This window comes from Prorops nasuta, unplaced genomic scaffold, assembly GCF_024137725.1.
Source record: "Prorops nasuta isolate Cenicafe-Biocafe unplaced genomic scaffold, Cenicafe_Pnas_1.2 PNAS00005, whole genome shotgun sequence".
Classification (NCBI taxonomy): Eukaryota; Metazoa; Arthropoda; class Insecta; order Hymenoptera; family Bethylidae; genus Prorops; species Prorops nasuta.
The window spans coordinates 4,367,306-4,386,642 of record NW_027116802.1 but is presented as its reverse complement, the minus strand read 5'-3'; the positions used below and the strand labels follow the sequence as shown (position 1 = coordinate 4,386,642).

At 37.8% G+C, this 19,337-nt stretch overlaps 3 protein-coding genes and 1 non-coding gene across 6 annotated transcripts; 3 read left to right on the top strand and 1 right to left on the bottom strand.

Moving 5' to 3' along the window:
- Positions 1-162: 162 nt before the first annotated feature.
- On the bottom strand, positions 163-2,256 carry LOC136773923 (uncharacterized). Its single transcript, XM_066727895.1, has 4 exons — positions 1,903-2,256; positions 1,602-1,825; positions 1,324-1,528; positions 163-1,240 (listed from the first exon to the last, which is right to left on the bottom strand). The coding sequence occupies exons 1-4, from the start codon at positions 2,003-2,005 to the stop codon at positions 789-791; spliced, it is 984 nt and encodes a 327-aa protein (XP_066583992.1). The 5' UTR covers positions 2,006-2,256; the 3' UTR covers positions 163-788.
- On the top strand, positions 1,982-6,292 carry P5cr-2 (Pyrroline-5-carboxylate reductase-like 2). Of its 3 annotated transcripts, XM_066727897.1 has the most exons (10): positions 1,982-2,122; positions 2,264-2,850; positions 2,956-3,122; positions 3,203-3,333; positions 4,222-4,356; positions 4,684-4,754; positions 4,986-5,156; positions 5,214-5,426; positions 5,492-5,657; positions 5,735-6,292. In XM_066727897.1, exons 4-10 carry the CDS (start codon positions 3,255-3,257, stop codon positions 5,863-5,865), a joined length of 966 nt encoding a protein of 321 aa, XP_066583994.1. In that variant the 5' UTR covers positions 1,982-2,122; positions 2,264-2,850; positions 2,956-3,122; positions 3,203-3,254; the 3' UTR covers positions 5,866-6,292. The 3 variants fall into 3 exon arrangements, with proteins under 3 accessions (XP_066583994.1, XP_066583993.1, XP_066583995.1); XM_066727898.1 differs by lacking the exon at positions 2,264-2,850 and having other exon boundaries at positions 2,106-2,122; positions 3,039-3,122; XM_066727896.1 differs by lacking the exons at positions 2,264-2,850; positions 2,956-3,122 and having other exon boundaries at positions 1,984-2,122.
- A 649-nt stretch (positions 6,293-6,941) lies between these two features.
- Vhl (von Hippel-Lindau) lies at positions 6,942-18,279 on the top strand. Its single transcript, XM_066727900.1, has 3 exons — positions 6,942-7,382; positions 17,315-17,636; positions 17,853-18,279. The coding sequence occupies exons 2-3, from the start codon at positions 17,389-17,391 to the stop codon at positions 18,115-18,117; spliced, it is 513 nt and encodes a 170-aa protein (XP_066583997.1). The 5' UTR covers positions 6,942-7,382; positions 17,315-17,388; the 3' UTR covers positions 18,118-18,279.
- TRNAY-GUA (transfer RNA tyrosine (anticodon GUA)) lies at positions 7,763-7,854 on the top strand. The gene is given in 2 exon segments: positions 7,763-7,799; positions 7,819-7,854. It is a non-coding gene; the product is annotated as a tRNA-Tyr (tRNA).
- Positions 18,280-19,337: the final 1,058 nt, after the last annotated feature.

Below are 19,337 nucleotides of genomic sequence, written 5' to 3'. Positions count from 1 at the left end.
GTTTTCAGTTTCTGGAAGCTAATCCTGCCAAATTAACTGAAACTTGCTTGATTGCAATAAATAATATATTTTTAAGATAATTTTGTATATAATATAGTATATATTTACAATATATTGATACTTGAAAAATACAACATGTTGTCATATTATATTTGTTAATAAAACAGTAAAATGTATCATAAATGTACATTTGTATAACAATTGTATATTTTATGCTGCATAAAAAAACGTATAAAAAATGTGTGGACACAAAATAGGTTGCCCTACATTTTTGCTCATTCACAAGCTAACTTTTAGTTGCCAATATTGTTAAGATAGCATAAATGCCTAAATAATACTCGTATGTAAAAAAAAAAATCCTCATTAAGAGGCCCTTATGCTGCACAAAAGATGTGCAATTATATTGTAATAATACAAGAGTCGACGTATCTTTTTTTTTTCACGCAAATGTAGTAGCTACATTGTTTGAGTACATAATATTTTTCTCTAACGACTTTATATTATCATATTTGATTCAATTTTGTATTAAACGTCATGACCGAAATTAATTAAAAATAGATAATACATATAATGAACAGTAAAAGTTATTAAACGAAGAAACCGATGAAAAATCAACGTTTTAAGGTTTGATCAAGCGTACTTACAATAGCAAATACTATAGTCAGCACGAATCATATAATCCATCGTTAGAGAAAAATGATTTTAGAAGTATAAAATTGTAAAATTTGCCTAATTAAAACATTAGACATTATACCGCAATTCGTTTATTAATATTTCTCATTTTGCAACTATGATGTTGCAGGATTAGTTTGTTCTGGAAATAATGAGTCATAGCTAGGAGGCAAGTCTTTGTCATGACCCGTCGGCGTTAAAGCAACTTCTAACATTGGTGCAGTTGCAATTGGTGCGCTGGCTAACGCAGGAACTTCGCGAGTTGTATCCGATCTCTCAGAGGAAGCACTAGGACCTGCACAATCAGATGACCAACATAGCTTTTTATGTTTTCTACATATCCACATTCCCATTATGAAAACAATGAGACACAAGAATATAGTTGTCACTGCGCCAACAGTAACTTTGGTCCCTATACTGTCGCTTGTTACAACATCTTCACAATTCACTTCATCTCTACAGTAATTGGGATCACAGTTCACAAACCCGTCGCAAAAAAGTTCATCCGCTATGCACATTGTTCTACCTTTCCCTAATATATATTTACTGGTACTTTCTGTTTTACAATCTAAAATTTGATTAATGCACAGGAGATAAGTCTTTTTTCAATATTAAATAAATATTTAAAAATTGGTAATTAAAAAATGTTACCTTTTAACGGAGTATACACAATACTGACATTCAAAGTTTCTCCTGGTTTTAAGGGCTCTTTAGATACAAAAATATAAGTTTCTATTTCTCCCTTTGGTATGGAGCTAATAGCATATTCCTGACTCAAGTCAATTTGAGCTTTTATTTTGTCCGTGCTTATAGGATCACAAATTCTTTCCGAAGCTGCCTGTTTACCCCTCTTGAACTGTTGATAAAAATTATACTTTAATACAGTTGACTTTTAAATAAACAAGCAATTCTTAAATATAGAGAAATACCTGCACATAATCCAGGCACTGACTCCCATTACGTCTAAAGGATAATGTTTGTATAACAGCCATTAAGCCATTTCCTTTCTTCAGTTTAATGACAAAGTTGCAATTTTTATTTGGATTGAAATTAAATAAACGTTTTGGCTTGACATTAACTGGTCGGCTGTCGTTTAATTCTATGGTATGTTTTTTACCTTGAGGATTACATATTTTTTCTTCCTCTGTACCACCTAAAACAGGTTAGGATGCTTTATTGCGCACATTCTACCATCTTTGTGGACAGTCATACGTATAAAGGAAAACTCACGCGTGATGTATTCGGATCTAACAAAAAAGCTTGTAAATAAGTTTGATAGTATTATCCACTGGATTAACAATACCAAATAAGATTGTGCCATTTCGAGAGTCATAGGTCTCGGTTTCTCATTACTACCTGAACGTTCGCATCACTAGCACTTTACGAGTACAAAATGAACCTCGTCTTTTAACGGTGACATAAAAAAGGATACTTCTCTTTGGCGCAATCCGTAAGTATTCAACGATAGATCACAGTTACCGATTGAACTATCATATTTGCCATTTTTTTTTTATAAAAAACAATTACTACATTCTAAACTTGCCAGATGCCAGACCCAAGCCCTCCTCACCCACACCCACTCCTCTTGCAGGGACAGTCAATGTCAGTAGTAAGCATCAGTAAGAACACAAGCCAATGGCCCACCCACACTGACCCTGAGCACTAGTCACCAACTCACCAAACGATGAAACGAATCCACTATTTAGCACACAGAGGAAGATTAAAACCAAATGATGACGTCATTTATCAGGGATTTCTGAGCTGCCAATCATTTCAATAATAACTCTCCCTCGTTATAAATATAATCTGTTAGCATCAACAATGCTTACTCAGTCGTAAATATCGCATTTGCACATCATTTGACGATCATTCCTGATTGTTGCAATCGATGGCGTTTGCTCCTCATTTTACTCATCGAATGCTCGCTGTATTTTTACTTCGGCAAACACGCACAAATATGTCAATATAAATTGTGAAGATTTTTATGAAAGATAAAATGATTTAGGAAAATAATTCAGTAAATATATACTGAAATTTACACGGTGTGTGTACATATTGTACTAGCATATACGCATTCCCATTATCAATTTGAAGAAATATTTGCTCAAAGGCAGTGTTATAAGCCATATGATACGACTGTAAAAGCATATTGTTTGTATTGTAAACAGAGCTCCTTATGTATGTATTACAAAGAGAAACACATAATTATCATTTGATCGTGTGTCTAATATTGATTATTTTGTGGCTAACAACATTATTTTTTATCTATTTATATTTTATCAGTTTATACGACAATATACTCGCAGGAGTGTCGCTCACATTAGGAGATAATAATAGCCTAACGTTCAAGTATTTTTCCTCCTCAGAACGGCAATGGTCATTAGTTAAATTGGATGAGAAGCAAAGAGTAGAAAGGAACCTCGTGCACTGGTCAATCAACGAAGACATTCGTTAGAGTCTCGATTAATAATAGCTTTACCTGATTTTATATTAAATTAATTGGACACTGTACTTTCGTTCCCTCGTACAGGAGAACCATTAAAGTGCACGTGAGACCCTGACAGAACTGCAAAATTGGAAAAATGACGTTTGGAAGAGGAACGGTATCAATCGCTAAGAAGATGACGAGGAGAATTCGATGGTACCTGAGCAAGCGAAATGGTAAGCTACAAAAAATTCATTATACGTGTTTGCGTGTATACTAATTAAAGAATAAATTAAAACTTGACAAATGAATACAAGTCATACCTTATTCGAAGCTTTTAAGAGGCAATTTTACATATAAACTAGGGGTTACAAAAAAAGGTAGATAAGGATTGAAAAGTTTATTTTGGTAATTTACCACTATAGATATGATTTGAAAATCATTTAAAAATAAAACAATGAGATTATCGTTTAAAACACGTGCATTGATACTGTTAATTTTATTACCAACCGTGCGCTGTCCTTCTGCTCGGAATTACAGGGTATTGCTTTGTTTGGGATCATGAGAAAACGGTACGGTGCTTCAATGGCAATTCATTTGAAGCACGACAAAGCATCTCATAAGAAACCAGAAATAATAATCTACCGTACATTTTGAATACCAAAGTTAAAGATGAATTAGATTCTGTTAATTAAGAAAGTGTATATTGTTCGGTGTATAAAGGAATAAGAGAAGAAAATGTTGGTGAGCAATATGGAAAAAATGTTGGTTCATGAGGCGAAGCGAGACAAGAGAGGCGAGACGTGACCTCGGCGAGTCGCTATCGAGGTTTTTCTCCCTCGAAAAGTTTCCGTAAATTAGTCGAGCGCATTCCCGATCTCAATCCATATCCAGCCAGTACAAATGTCAAAACTATGCGATGGTAGCTGCGGTTTATCGCATATAACTCGGACGCATACAAACGCAAGTCCTTATCTCGCGTTGTTGGTGAATTACATAAAAGTTTAAGAGAGCATCTTCGTCGTAGGAGATGAAGCAAAAGATTTTCTTCGGCATTATCGAGTTTGTCGTTACTGCGAACGGGAGAAATTAACGAGGGTTCTTCTTCTTTTATGTACATACAGTAAGCGACCAGTTGTTGAGCGATATCGAGGAGAAGACCAAGAGAGTGCTAGACATCGATACGAGGATGTTGAAGATAGGCTTCCTTGGTGGAGGAAAAATGGCCCAGTCCCTCGCCAAAGGGATCATCCGAGCCGGCAAGATATTCTTTCTTTCTTTTCTTCTTACTTTCCCTTAATCATTCTTTTCTAACAATATAAAAGTATTTTCCTCATCTTCCACTCGAACAAGAGTTTCACCCCTGACTATCCATAAACAAGTTTTTTCCACGAGCAATTTTCACTGGATGCTCTTCGACGACTGCGAGAATCTTGTGAAAATGCCTGTTGAGAAAAGTCTGACGGGTCTTTGTTGGATAGTCGAGGGTTTTCTTTGTTCCGTTCCTTTCTTACGTGTTGCACCTCTTATCTCAACGGTGTCTATAACAGACGTTAGTCGATTAATCGTTTCCTCAAAATTTTTAGGCCTGAGCAAAGGTGAAATGATTGTCGCCAGCTGTCTACCCAACGATGAAGGTAGCATCAGTGCTTTCAAGGTGAGAGACGCCGCCACTTCCTGCGTTATTATATCGTTGTAAAATTTTATTTCTACTCGAGATACCGACTAGCGATACATAAAGCCTGATAAGCTGTCAAATTTGTCAATAATGTCTCAGGGATTCCGAGGAATCAATCATTTCCGCATTAGAGTTTTGTCTATAGACCTGTCGTCGCAGAATTACATTATATACAGGGTCACTCGAAAATAATTGTCTTCTTGTTCTTAGGAAATTGGCTCCAAAACAGTGTTCACCAACGCTCCGGTCATCGAGCATGGTGACCTTTTGATCTTGTCGGTGAAGCCTCAAGTGGTACCAAAAGTTCTACCAGAATTGAAAAATTGCAATAAACTCCTGCTGTCCATAGCCATGGGTATTCCCATATCGACCTTGGAATCGGTAAACAATCATTTTTAAGAAGGCAAATCGATCGTTGACTCGGCGTTTTTCTTACAGAATTTGCCACCAAATACTCCGGTGATTAGGGTAATGCCGAATACTCCGGTTCTCGTTGGATGTGGTGCGACTGTCTTTGCACGAGGAAGCAATGCGAAAGACGAAGATGCCGCAATAGCCAAGAAATTGTTCAGCTCCGTTGGTTATTGCGAGGAAGTACCGGAGAACATGATTGATCCAGTGACGGCTTTGGCGGGATCGGGTCCAGCCTATGTATGTCTGGTTCAAAACTCCTTTCTGAAGAAACGGATTGCTGAAACGATTAATATTTTTTTAAGGTTTACATGATGATAGAAGCTTTGGCTGATGGTGGTGTAAAAATGGGTCTGATGAGACCAATCGCTTATAAATTAGCGGCTCAAACCGTTCTGGGCGCGGGTACCATGGTCAGGGAGACAAATATTCATCCTGGGCAGCTCAAAGACGACGTTGCCTCTCCTGCTGGTGAGACTCTCATAAGATCTCAATTTTCTCCTCTTCCGTCAACTTTATGTTATTATTGCTGTGCATTTAATTTCCAGGATCAACCATCGCTGGTATTCATCATCTGGAAAAAAGTGGATTAAGGTCAGCTTTGATCGGTGCTGTGGAAGCAGCCGCGATTCGCTGTAAGGAAGTTAATGAACTCTCACAGAAGAGTAATCTAAATTAGCACTACGGAGTGTCCGGTGACTCTTTGTACTTTCTCCAAAACAGTTCACGGAAAGATTCTAGATCCAAATCGTGAAACGATAAGATTAGCTATGTTTTCGAGGAGGAAGCACAGCAAATTAAAGTATATTGTTTGCACAAGAAGAAAATACTGTCGCCTACATTAAGCGCCTAATCGCGATTAATCTCTCTATTATCTCTCTAAACCGCACTTGATAGTTCATACGACAAAAGCACTATATTACACGCGTACTCGAGTCTAGGTACATTATTATTACTGTTTTATAACAGATGCTTGTTGTTACACTGGCTTTTAACTTAATGTACATTTTTTTTTTACAAGGCTGTAAACCTGAAAGATCTGGCCGATCATAAAAAAAATGTGATGTGTTTATATCAATATTGTTAATAAAAAATTGTTTACAAGATTTATTAAGAAAGGTCTTATCAAATTAATGTACAAAATTTTCATTGATTTTGTGATTATTTTATCAAGTTGTCGAATACTTCTTTTAAACAACAATACGATATGCACTCTTTGTGCCCTAACTGCTATATATCTTTCATCATGTAGTATCTTCAGTTCGTACGATCTCTTGCAGCAGTTTCTCTTTAAAATGAAAGATATTCTGCACATCCCCCACGAGCTGGCACACTTTTTTACAATTTTCTCTACATTTTGTTCCTTTCATACTTCCAATTGTATTTTCTACTTGTGGAGTAACCTACGTTACCTCAGAATTAAAATAACAATAAATATGACAATTGTTTCATTTTACAAATTAGTTAAATATTCAAAGGAACATATATTTATTGTATAAAATGATCTAGCTTCTTAGTAACTTTGTAGCTTTAAAAATGTTTAGTTATCAGTATTGTTATAGCAATGGTAAATGTTTATTAAGAAAGTCACAAATCACTCCATTCTAATCTGTAAACATTAATACAATAGTAATAAACTTAGATAAAGCATATAAATATAGAATTTTCTACTGTTGACATCACAGTCGTTTGTTTGTTTTCAATATTTGTAACAGAGCGTTTTGCACCTTAATAATAAAATAAGTATACTTTTGTTTTGAAGAAAAAGAGAGAGGGAAAGTCTTTTTATGATAGAATTAGAGATGCGCCAATAGGAATTCAAAATGTTAGTAAATGCGGCTAACCGGGAGATGTCGCCACACATACGTTTTTCAACAATGAAAACTACTGACGACTGTGAAAAACTAATGGCCATCAATTTAGAATATATTAAGGCAGAAATACTAGAAAGAGCTAGATCATTGATATTTCTGTTCATAGTACTCATACCATTCATGTCGATTCATACAAATCAAAACAGATAGTGAACTACTACGGCTGTTAGTCATGTAAATAAAAGTGTAATTCTTATAAAAAACATTTCGATTAATAAAATGTGCCTTTGTAGTAATTTGTGACATCCGGACAACTCTTGAAATTCCCTTTTCTTCTGCTCTAACAACATCACATTTATTCATCGCCTGACACCAATAACACGTAAGTTTATTTTTAGGTTATTACACACGATTTTCTACTGTAAAACTGTGATAACTCCCATTAACCACGCATTTAACACCCACGAGCAATTCTATCGAGAAAATTGATTGTATTGTATTATTGTCATCAGCAATTAACTCGCATGTATGGAAATTATGGTTTAAATTTGAAGTTTGTTTGGATGTTTGAATGCATTGATGGAATGTGTATTTACCTTATAATTTATTTGTGACCTATTCATATATGTTATAGCTAGGGGGAAGGGTTTCCAAGTGGGGTATGTAAAGATTATGTAGGCAAGAGCAAGCAATTGAGAGTAATTGTTGTTACATGTAATATTGCAAAATAACACGAGAAAATCAGAAACAGTTGTCGTGTTCCCTTCGATAGCTCAGTTGGTAGAGCGGTGGACTGTAGTTGGCTATTTCTCAGAGACATCCATAGGTCGCTGGTTCAAATCCGGCTCGAAGGAGATTTTTTTTTCTCGATAAAAAATACCCGTGCTACTTCTTTTACTTTTGCATATTTTCTTGAATACGGGATAGAATTTTTCCTATCAGTTTGTCGTTTTTGGATAAAATATTTTTTTGTTTTAGAGGGAAAAAGAAAGATAGAGACGGCTTGCACTCGGATAGTTACCGCCATCTGTCAGATAGAATAGAAATTAGGAAGCGTGTGATAGCGCGGTGATTGCGGTACAGCTAATAATGTATAACTGTCACATATATTTTACATTAATATTATTAATGAGTATGGCCATATATTTTAAACATTGTGGCATGAGAATGGGAAACGCACAACAACAATGTAAATATCCTCAATTAATTTGATTTGGAAATCTTGTTATATGAAGAACGTTACATATTCAATGGGAGCAGTATATTCACCGTTGGAAAGTTCATTGCAAAATAACGTTGACGGCTGAAATGTACTGTTGCTCATTTGCACACGAACTTGTATAATTTATCACTTAATCAACCTGTGCTATCGAAAAAGACAAGGAAAAAAGAAACCACAAACATTCGGAAATCTATTCGAAAAATCATTTCCCCTATAAGCTTCTTTTTACTCACACTGGTTTCATAAATTTTACGGTAGATGGAGAGTCTCTCGTGGAGCCAAAGAAGTATAATGAAAATCGTTCCAGTGGTAAAGAAAAAGTTTTTACAGAAGTTTTTACAGTTTTAATAGTCATAAAGACCTCGCTACTTTATCTGTTGGAAAACGTAACACACTCGCACCGTAAAAAATAATTCTTCGAAATAGTCCATACTGAAAAATCGTGGAAATGTTTCAGGTGCAAGCCCAATTAAGTTTATTGGTGGAAACAGGCGAACGCGAGCAATTGGGAAAAAATTATTTGAAATATTAGCGTAATACTCTGTTGCGTGTATATGTTATGCAGGCGAATGAAACGGGAGAGGAAAACGAAAACATTGGGTCCGCGCGCGTAGCTGAAGAGAGAGAGAGAGAAAGATGTCACGTGATGAGTATGAGTATCAGCGTATTTACTGACATTTCTGCCTAAGTAGTTACATGTGCAAGCGACGCGAGGGATTTATTGCACTGGCCGATATAGTATTCATACGTCACGAATTTGACACGATTGACGGGATTGATTAGACGCCGCGCTATCTGTTAGGGACGCACATATATACATAGGGTACACGCTCTGATTAATTCGAGCGCGTCACCCAATTTTATTCCGTACCAAGGAGCACGGATAATTGGACAATAGCAATTATGACACTGCACAGCGGGCGATCATCGAATTATCGGCATTACCGGGACAGATCAACGCAACCGACAGTTTGTCGTTATAACGATAATATCGCGGAACGTTAATTTGAATGCTTTTGTTATAGAAATTTATTCGTGTGCCTCGCGAGCTACCAGTCGTCCATGCAGAATTATTCTCGATATAGCACACCATACACACACAGCCCTGTGTTTTGGGTGTTGCCTCTCTGTCAGCTTCTCGCCATTTGTATAACAATGTCGTATGTACATACGTAATGGTAGAGTGTAGGTAGACTCTATGCCCGCGCGCGCGACTCGCGCATCGAGCACCGAATGAACCGAACGCTTCGCTACTTCCGAGAATCGTCAAATTTCTCGAAACTGATGTAAACAGTTCTTTGTACAAACTTTCGGAACAGATGTATTTTTCCAGCAGACGTATGTATATAAAATAGAGTGGAGGGCGCACAAATGGGTAAACAGTATGCTGCGGAGAGCATTATTCCTCCAATGTTTTCGATCTTGATGCGTTCTTGTGTGTATATATATATATATAGCAGACGTCATTCATAATGCGCGACAATATTCAAGGCATTTCTCGGAATCTGCCGGAGGCTACATAATTAGAATTCGCAATGTATTCACCGATTATCACGTCTGTTGTATCAGTAACCAACTCTGCCTGTTTTCTACCTCAATATTTGCCCTAACCTCTATTACCTTAAGCACTCCCCTGTTGCTCTCCACTGTTTTTCCTCGAATGCCCCCCCCCTCCCTCCCCCCCTCCTCCAAAGCGAGTTTACCACACAAACAAATAGAAAGCCAAAATCCAATCCAATCGAAATGTCCGGTTTACGCACGCTCTGCTGCGAAAGGAGATTTTTCCTTTCTTCTCGGTAGGGGGGGGGGGGGGGGGGAGCATGAAAAAGAGGGACTGTACTGAAAACCAGGTCGGAGGAGGGGGAAAGAGGTCTGCGTGATTTCAAGTAAATTTTATATCTACTGCCAGACGGAGAAGCGGGGGAATAGGTCGAGTTTATACATGCAGAGATATCCTCCACTGGAATCTCATTTGAAATCTTTTCCAGTATATACACAGTGTGTATCTAACCTAGCTCTTCACCCTCCCTCTCTCAGCGGATTCCCGTTTCTTTCGCGATGAGTCGCGTGCATCGATTTGATGCATTTTCCAGTTGTGCATTACTTTCTGCTTCGCTCGTAAATTAAGATCTGTTGGAGCGGTATAATAGGAGGGGTAGTGTTGATGAAATTGGTCGTTGAGTAACTATTCGGAAGTGGAGGATGCGCGCGTTCAACTCCGCAGGATTCTCCACTGTTATGCAAATCGTAGCGATGTTTCACGTCACTCCACTACCTTAATTAAGATCGTTGCACAATTACGATCGAATCTCGCAATTTTTGCTGAATTACGCGCAAGCTATTCTTCTTTTCAAACCTCTCTCTCTCTCTCTCTCGTATTATATAAATATATACATGTATACACACAATATACAGCATACACATAGTATATAAAGGGGGAAAACTATTGGGCCGTATATATAGCAGCGTCCATATCGGAGACGCCTAATATTGATTCGTTGCAGGTACAAGCGTTGCAACTCAAACTCCACCGCAAGCAACGGAAAACTTTTATCCGACTCTCTTCTCTCACAGCGCACGCAGGCAGGCAGGCAGAGAGATAGAGCTGCGTCCCGCCATCCTGCAGCTTTTACTTCCCTTCGAGAAATGCAAAACATCCTCTTATACGGCGGCGAAGATTCGCTCGTAATTTTACTCCCATAAAAATTCTTCGTCCGTTGGAATTCAAAGCTCAAGCTGAGGAGGGGGGGGGGATATCTGCGCTGGTAAGCAGAAAAAAAATCTCGGTTAGGGTGAAGAGGCGAGGGAGAGAGGGGGGGGGGGGGGGTGAATTCAAGTTTGCGTAATAATTCTGCAGGATATTCGGAAAGGGACTCGTGGCAATATTTGGCGTTTGGCTATTGCGGAGCGTTGGCTGGAAGAAAATTAGGGATGTTGATTCGGTGCTTATGTGATATATCAGAGTGAGGGTGGGGAGATGGATTGGCAAGGGGTTTCGGATCCGATTTAACCAACAGCAGTAGCAGCGGCAAGGCCCAGGCAATGAGAATCGTTAAATCGCGACACCAACGACGAGCTGGCAGCTTTCGCAATCAGTGTCGGTTTATCGCTGCTCGTGGCTTTCCATTCGTCACCCCTAATTCTCCGATAGATACTAAACCGCACGGCGGTTCCGTTCCTGGCCGGGAATCGATCGAAATCCGCGAAGCTCCGATACCGAGCTGCGGAAAGACACGGCGGATCTGAAACTGCGCATCGAGCGAAACCACCAAAAGCTTTTTGCTTTTATGCGCGCCCACCCTCTCATAAATTGTAATTCATTCGAATCCCAATAGCCGTTGCGCCATCCTCGCCTCGTCTCGCCTCGCCTCGCCTCGCCCAAACCATCGCCCACTGCCCCACGGAATTATCAAAGGTTTTCCATGCGAAAGGAGCCTCGACTCTGCCTCCTGCAAATCGCCATTTTCATGCTAATCCGATCTGTCCAAGGTTACTGAAAAACTGCCTCTGATAATTGACTCTTATCTGTATTTGTACTTGTTAACAATTACATTGTTCATTTGAGCGTTGATGTGCGATATCTCTCTTGCGCTTCTATATATAAACGTTATGTCGTAGTCGACCAGAACAATTGGATATTGGTGTATGGAATTATGATAGGTATTTCGTGTTAATCCAGAATTTTCTATACAGTTTATGAAGAGTTACTTGTAATAATTGACTCTTTTCCCTACTTACGTTTGCTCGCAAATAAATTGTTGAAATAAACTTTAATGTACAATCTCTCTTGCAAACGTTATATCGTATATGTATATACTCGCCCAAAACAATTGGGTACAGGCGTATGGAGTTATGAAAGGCTTTCTATGATAATCGAGTATTTGTTAGGTTCGTGAAAAATTGCATGTATAACAATTGACTCTTTTCTGCATTTACACTTGTTGACAATTAAATTGCTCAAATAAGCGTTAGTATTTAGTCTCTTGATTCAACAAACATTGTATCATAGTTCCTATCACAATTGGGTACTGGCGTATGGAATTATGAAAGGCTTTCATTGCGACAGGAATTTCAACTATATTAGATGGAAATGGTGATTTCATTGCTAATCCAGTATTTGTAAAGCTCGTGAAAAATTGCATGTAACAATTGACTCTTTTCTGCATTCACACTTGTTAACAATTAAATTCTTCAAATAAACGTCAATGTGTATAGTTTCTTAATTCTATAAACATTGTTCCATAGTCACAAAAACAATTGAATACTGTCGTATGGAATCATAACAGGCTTTCCATGTTAATCCAGTATTTGTAATAAGTTTCGTAAAAAATTACTTGCAATAATTGACTCTTTTCTATATTCATACTTGTCAACAATTAAACTGTTGAAATAAGCATTAATGTAGTCTCTTGGTTCTATAAACATTGTATTATCCTAAACAAATAGCCACCGTATGTGGAATTCCGAAAAGCTGTGTCCACGTGCGAAAGAATTTTCCTCTATAAGTTAGAAATGACAATTTTCATTCTTATCCAATATAGGTAAAGGTTCGTGAAAAATCTGTCGTAATAATTGTGCTTGAATTTAAATCGTTGATGAAAAGTATAGAAATGGCAATTTCCATGCTAATTCTATATGCGCATAAAAATTCGTGAAAAATCTGTCGTAATAATTGACTCTTTGCTAGATTTATACTTGCTCGCAACTAAATCGTTGATATAAGCGTTAATATAGTCTCTCAGCTCTTTAAACATTGTAGAATCCACGCCAAACAATTGACCTATGGAAATCAAAAAGGTTTTCCATGCTAATCCAATATATATAAAGCTTGGCGCAAAATTTATTGTAATAATTTACTCTTTGCTATATTTGTGCTTGCTCGCAAATGAATAGTTGATGATAAACACAGAAATAGCCACTTCTATATGATAATTCAACGTATATAAAAAATATATAAAAAATTTACATTTTGCTATATATATATACAGTTTCCCACGACTGATAGCCATACCAATACCATAGGATGGGGGACCAAAATATAAGTAAAAAAGTTCTAAAAACTTTTTTACTAGCATTTTTGGTTAAAAAGTTATTTGCAATTAAAGATTCTCGATTACAGTAGCTCCGTGCTTAAAGTAGAGAAAGATTGTTTTGGTCGCATTATAAAAGGTCAAAAATGCTAAGATTCTGTGAATTAAAATACTAAGAAAAATACAACGCCAAATATCTCCCCTTGAGCCTATTGAAGTGGTTGAAGGCCGATAGACAGTTTCGAGTGCAAGCGCCATAAAAACAATCAAAACATAAACACTTTCGGGGAAAGCTATAAGCTAACATGAAACTTTTGCAACTTTCGTTTAACAAATTAATTATTTATATTTTTAAATTGTACGTACTTTCACTATGAAAATGAGTCCAAAGGTGACATAATTACGACTATTTTTAGCGATACTATTAATTAATTAAAAATTTAATTAATTCTAGAATTGACATAATTATGTTGCATTTGGACTTATTTTCATAGTGAAAATACGCACAATTCAAAAATATAAATAATTAATTTGTTAAACGAAAGTTGCAAAAGTTAGTCCTTAGCTTTTCTTGAAAGTGTTTATGTTTTGATAGTTTTTATGGCGCTGGCGCTTTAAACTGCCGATCGGCCTTCAACCACTTCAGAGGCTCAAGTGGATGTTTGGCTTTGTATTTTTCTTAGTATTTTAATTCATAGAATCGTAGCATTTTTGGTCTTATACAATGCGACCAAAACAATCACGGGATCCCTCAAGCCCTCTGTAGCCAACATTACGGAACGAAAAACGAGGGAGAATTGTCCAGCGCTATTTTTCAACCGATTTCAATGTTTTTGGGCTTATTGGAATCGTTAGGACTCGCCTTTCGTCATAAATAAAGCCGTATTTTCTAAAAAACGTAAAAAAATAAAATTGTTTAAAAATTCGCATTAATAATATTTAAACGCAAAATAAATCGAAAAATCGGGCTTCTTTATGACGAGGTGCCAGACCTAACGATTCCAACAAGCCCAAAAACATTGAAATCGGTTGAGAAATAGAGCCGTACCATTGTCCCGCGTTTCTGAGGTGGACGAAAACCAAAAATTTGTAGGAAGGCAGCTAGGCTTCCGCCCCTCTCGTGGCTCACGCTAACGTGTTCCCCCACTCCAGCATCCAAAATTACTGCGAAGCTTTCCTCATATGTACGCTATTCCCCTATCTGTAGCTATACACATATAAATACCGCTAAAATAATGTTGAGAACATTTCATTTCGCCGATATAATGAAATTGCTAAAAATGCAATTATCATTTTGAAATAAAATTGTAGAAAAGGAGATTTCGTAATGCTTGAAATATAGGGCATACGGCGAAACGCGGGACAATGGTACAGTCGTATTTTTCAAAAGAATTTGATGAGACTAATAATAATTAAAGCCATTCTTCATGTAGATTGTCCTAAAGAGCTCGCATTTTCGATAAAGCTTATAGTTTTCTAATTATGAACGATTGAAGATGGACGTGCACAACAGCTGATCTACGCGAGAGAAGAAATATGTATTTGTGCGCCGTGCAACTTCAATCGTTCATAGCTGAAAAACTATAAGCTTTATCGAAAATGCGAGCTCTTTAGGACAATCTACATGAAGAATAGCTTTAATTATTATTAGTCTCATCAAATTCTTTTGAAAAATACGACTGTACCATTGTTCCGCGTTTCGCCGTATGCCCTATATTTCAAGCATTACGAAATCTCCTTTTCTACAATTTTATTTCAAAATGATAATTGCATTTTTAGCAATTTCATTATATCGGCGAAATGAAATGTTCTCAACATTATTTTAACGGTATTTATATGTATATAGCTACAGATAGGGGAATAGCGTAAATATGAGGAAAGCTTCGCAGTAATTTTGGATGCTGGAGTGGGGGAACACGTTAGCGTGAGCCACGAGAGGGGCGGAAGCCTAGCTGCCTTCCTACAAATTTTTGGTTTTCGTCCACCTCAGAAACGCGGGACAATGGTACGGCTCTATTTCTCAACCGATTTCAATGTTTTTGGGCTTGTTGGAATCGTTAGGTCTGGCACCTCGTCATAAAGAAGCCCGATTTTTCGATTTGTTTTGCGTTTAAATATTATTAATGCGAATTTTTAAATAATTTTATTTTTTTACGTTTCTCGGAAAATACGGCTTTATTTTAAACAAAAGGCGAGTCCTAACGATTCCAACAAGCCCAAAAACATTGAAATTGGTTGAAAAATAGCGCTGGAAAATTCTCCCTCGTTTTTCGTTCCGTAATGTTGGCTACAGAGGGCTTGAGGGATCCCGTTAAGAAAGGAGCTACTGTAATTGATAATCTTTAATTGCAAATAACTTTTAAACCAAAAGTGCTAGCAAAAAAAGTTTTACAATTTTTTTGCTTAGAATTTCGTACCCTACCCGATGGTATTGACATGATCATCGTTCAAGGGTCACCCTGTACATACAAATAAATAATTGATGCTCAGCATAGAAATAACGACTTTCATGCTAATCCAATATCTAAGAGCTTCGGAAGAAATCTGTCGTAATAGTGATTCTTCGCTATATTTATACTTACTCGCAAAAATAAATAGTCGATGATAAGCACAGAAATAAAACGATTTACACGCTACTCCAATATATAAGAGCTTGAAGAAAAAAAATCTGTCGTAATAACTGTCTGTTTACTATATTTAAATTTGTCCACAAATAAATGGTCGTTGATAAGCCTGGAAATACCAATATTTCTATGATATAATTAAATATATATAAAATGTATAAAAAATCTGTCGTAATAATTGACATTTAGCTATATTTATACTTGCTCGCAAATAAAGAATTGACGATAAGCATATGGAAATAACGACCTTCTTGCTAATCCAACATACATAAGGTTCATAAAAGATCTATCGTAACAACTGACTCTTCGCTATATATTTAACCAATTCTTTGGTATATTTATGCTTGCTCGTAAATAAAAATTTGATTATAAGTCTAGAAATAATTACTCTTCCATGCTAATAAAGTATACAAAAAATCTGTTGTAGTAATTGCCTGTTTGCAATATATATATATATATATATTCACTGACTCGCAATTAAATGGTCGACGATAAGCACTGACGTAGTCTCTCTCTAGTTTCTGTAAAACTTCTTAAGACATCGCACGGAGCAATTTCGATGCTCCTCACGTTTTAATTCCCGGCGTGTCCATCAATCATTTTCCATCCTATATAAATTGTTTCTCCCCTCTGCACTGTACGATACGATACACTCTGACGCTTCTCCACCCTGTTCGGAAATCCTCACGGAACTCTCCCTGCGATTAACCTTAGATCAACGCTCATTGTTGACCAATATCACTTCCGCCGCACCGGATCTAACTTTCACCGACCCCGTTTCGCCTCAGCATTTTTTCACCTCGCCATCTAGACTCGACCTTTCTCTATTTATTTCCCTAAATATATAAAAAAAAAACATATCAAATTGAGCGAAACCTCACACTATTTTCCATAACTCCACGCGAAGTATTACACGGAGTAGCGAATGTTCAAAACAATTGGTTACAGGAGGAAAATTCTATTAAGAGTTACCACGGGAAAACGTTTGGATCGCTTAATCCGTATATAGGAAGTAGGAGGAAATTTTGTTGCTTTCGATCGGTCGCGCAGGAAGGCTTCTATAAAGGCAAAGAAGAAGAAGAAGAGGAGGAAGAAGAAGAAGACGGGGGATGAAAGTTTCGAAGCGTGGAGAAATTGTGGAAAATTCGACGCTATAAATCTGATGGAGGGAGAGGGGAGGAGGGGGGGGGGGGGTAGGTACACACTTGGCGAGCGAGCTATAGCGAGTAAACGAGAGAGCGAAGCGAAGACTATTTGCTGCCGAGTCGCTGGCGTGTATAAATCTTAGTTTCGTCCTGTTGGTCAGGCCGAGGCAGGAGGAGATATTCAGGACGAGAGAGAGAGAGAGAGAGAGAGAGAGTCTCTCGGATGATGATGACAGTGCAGGGATGATGCATCGTCGTCGGACCAATCGTGGCTTATTTTTGCCTGCTTTCAGTTGTCCCCGCTGATGGATAGAGAGAACCGAGCGAAAGGAGCGAAAGGAGAGAAAGGAGGGAGGAAACGAGGACGATGATAAGAATGGAGGGGGAGGAGGGGTCCGGAGCGAGCAGCGAGCAAACACCGCTTCGCTCCATAGAACACGACAAGTCCTCCTTCGTGCGCTTCGTAAACAAGACCAATCGGGATGTGAAAATTTATTGGGTCGATTATCAAGGTCGCGCGGTCAGCTATGGACAAATGGCGCCGGATTACTACGTCGATATCAACACCTTCGTCACACATCCCTGGATTTTCGTCGATAGGGACACCGGGGATAGGTAAGGAAGGAGTCATCCCTATATAAGGACCTCGTATGTACATACGATCAGGTGCGTCCGCCGAGGGTGCAACGCGCAGTCCCGCACACACTGCACCCGTGGAAAATAAAATTACGGACGCACCTGCAGCGTATATAAGAAAAATAATAACGCTGCACTGTATAGTCTGTATATAAATTTAAAGCTGCGGAGATTTCTAAGAAGCCCTTTGCGTAGGTTCACAGTGGAGCAGAGGGACGTATTCTTCCCGCGAGAGACCATCACCGCCGACGGTAGACACTACAGACACCGGGCGTTCATCACTTTACCTATGTACACACTTCGCGAGTTGACCTTGCGAATCATCAGGAACCATCTGCGATACAGCCACGAGGCACTCCAACTGGAATTACCTCAGAATCTCGAAGCCGAGCTTATCAAAATGCTGCCTGCCCAACAACCCGATCAATCCGGAAGCGCAAACAACCAGCAGCAGATCTGACACACCGATTCTTCGCTTATCTACCGTATAGCCACAACTTTTTGCCAAATAACCACTACCTCCGGGAGCAATTCTCGGATATATAGCAAATATTTGTTTTTTTTTTTATTGTATCGTACGTACAGCTTAATATATAGAGAAATATATATATATATATGTGTGTGTGTGTGTACGTTTTATTCTTTCCTTCGCTTCTCTTCTAGTTGATATTTCCACACGAGTTTATACTCCGACCCTTTTGTCCAACTCTATCAATAATTCGCCATTGTAATTTGGAGTATATATATATATATAGATAAGGTTTCTGTGGCAAATTTAAGCCACCATTTAGCGATGCTTCCGTGGGAAGGAAGTCGTTTCATCCAGGTGTCGAGCCGTTGTAAATTTCCACGCGAGATTTTAAAGCTCGGCCCCGATTGGCTGGCGAAAATTCCTCTAAATCCTCCTACAATGCTCCGCGATGCTAGGGAAAGGCGTAAAAACACAAACTCGCGTGGCTCTCAGCTGCACTATAGTCTCCCGTGCATGTATGTACCTTGTGTGCTACCGCGTGGGCGTGTTGAATATATTCTCTCGAAAGAATTCGTCCTTTCTCGAGCTTTCTACAGTAATTTTTCAAGGACCTTTCAATTGTTTCTTGTTCAATCTAATAGTTTTTATATAATTCTGTCGACTATGAGCATTGTTATAGATAACTGTTTGCTCAAAGAGCTAGAGTTTCTTTTATGGTACGTCAGGTGGGTAGTATTGCTGAAAGAATTCGTCCTTGCTCGATATTTCTACAGTAATTTTTCAAGAGCTTCTCAATTGTTTTTTATTTAATCCAATAGTTTTTATAATTTATTGGACTACAAACATTGCTATATATATATATGAATATACCCATTTAGTTAAAGTGCTACAGTTTTTGTTACACGGACCATATCACTTTAATTAAATAGTTAGCTACAGGCTTTTCTTTTTTATTCCTGTAATATTCCTTCGGGCCAGATGGACTTGGTATAATTATTGCTAGCCATTTGGTTAAGTGGTTTAGTTTGTTTCACAAGAACTATATACTATCTTAATTAAATGGTTAGTTTATAACGCGAAGCATTAAAATAGTAGAGTGTGAAGCGATGTAAAAACATTGAAATGACCAAAATCATTGACTAGAATCTTGTTTATACTGTGCGTTAATGTAATTGGGTGGAAAATGGAGGCCCATGGTAAGTCAGATG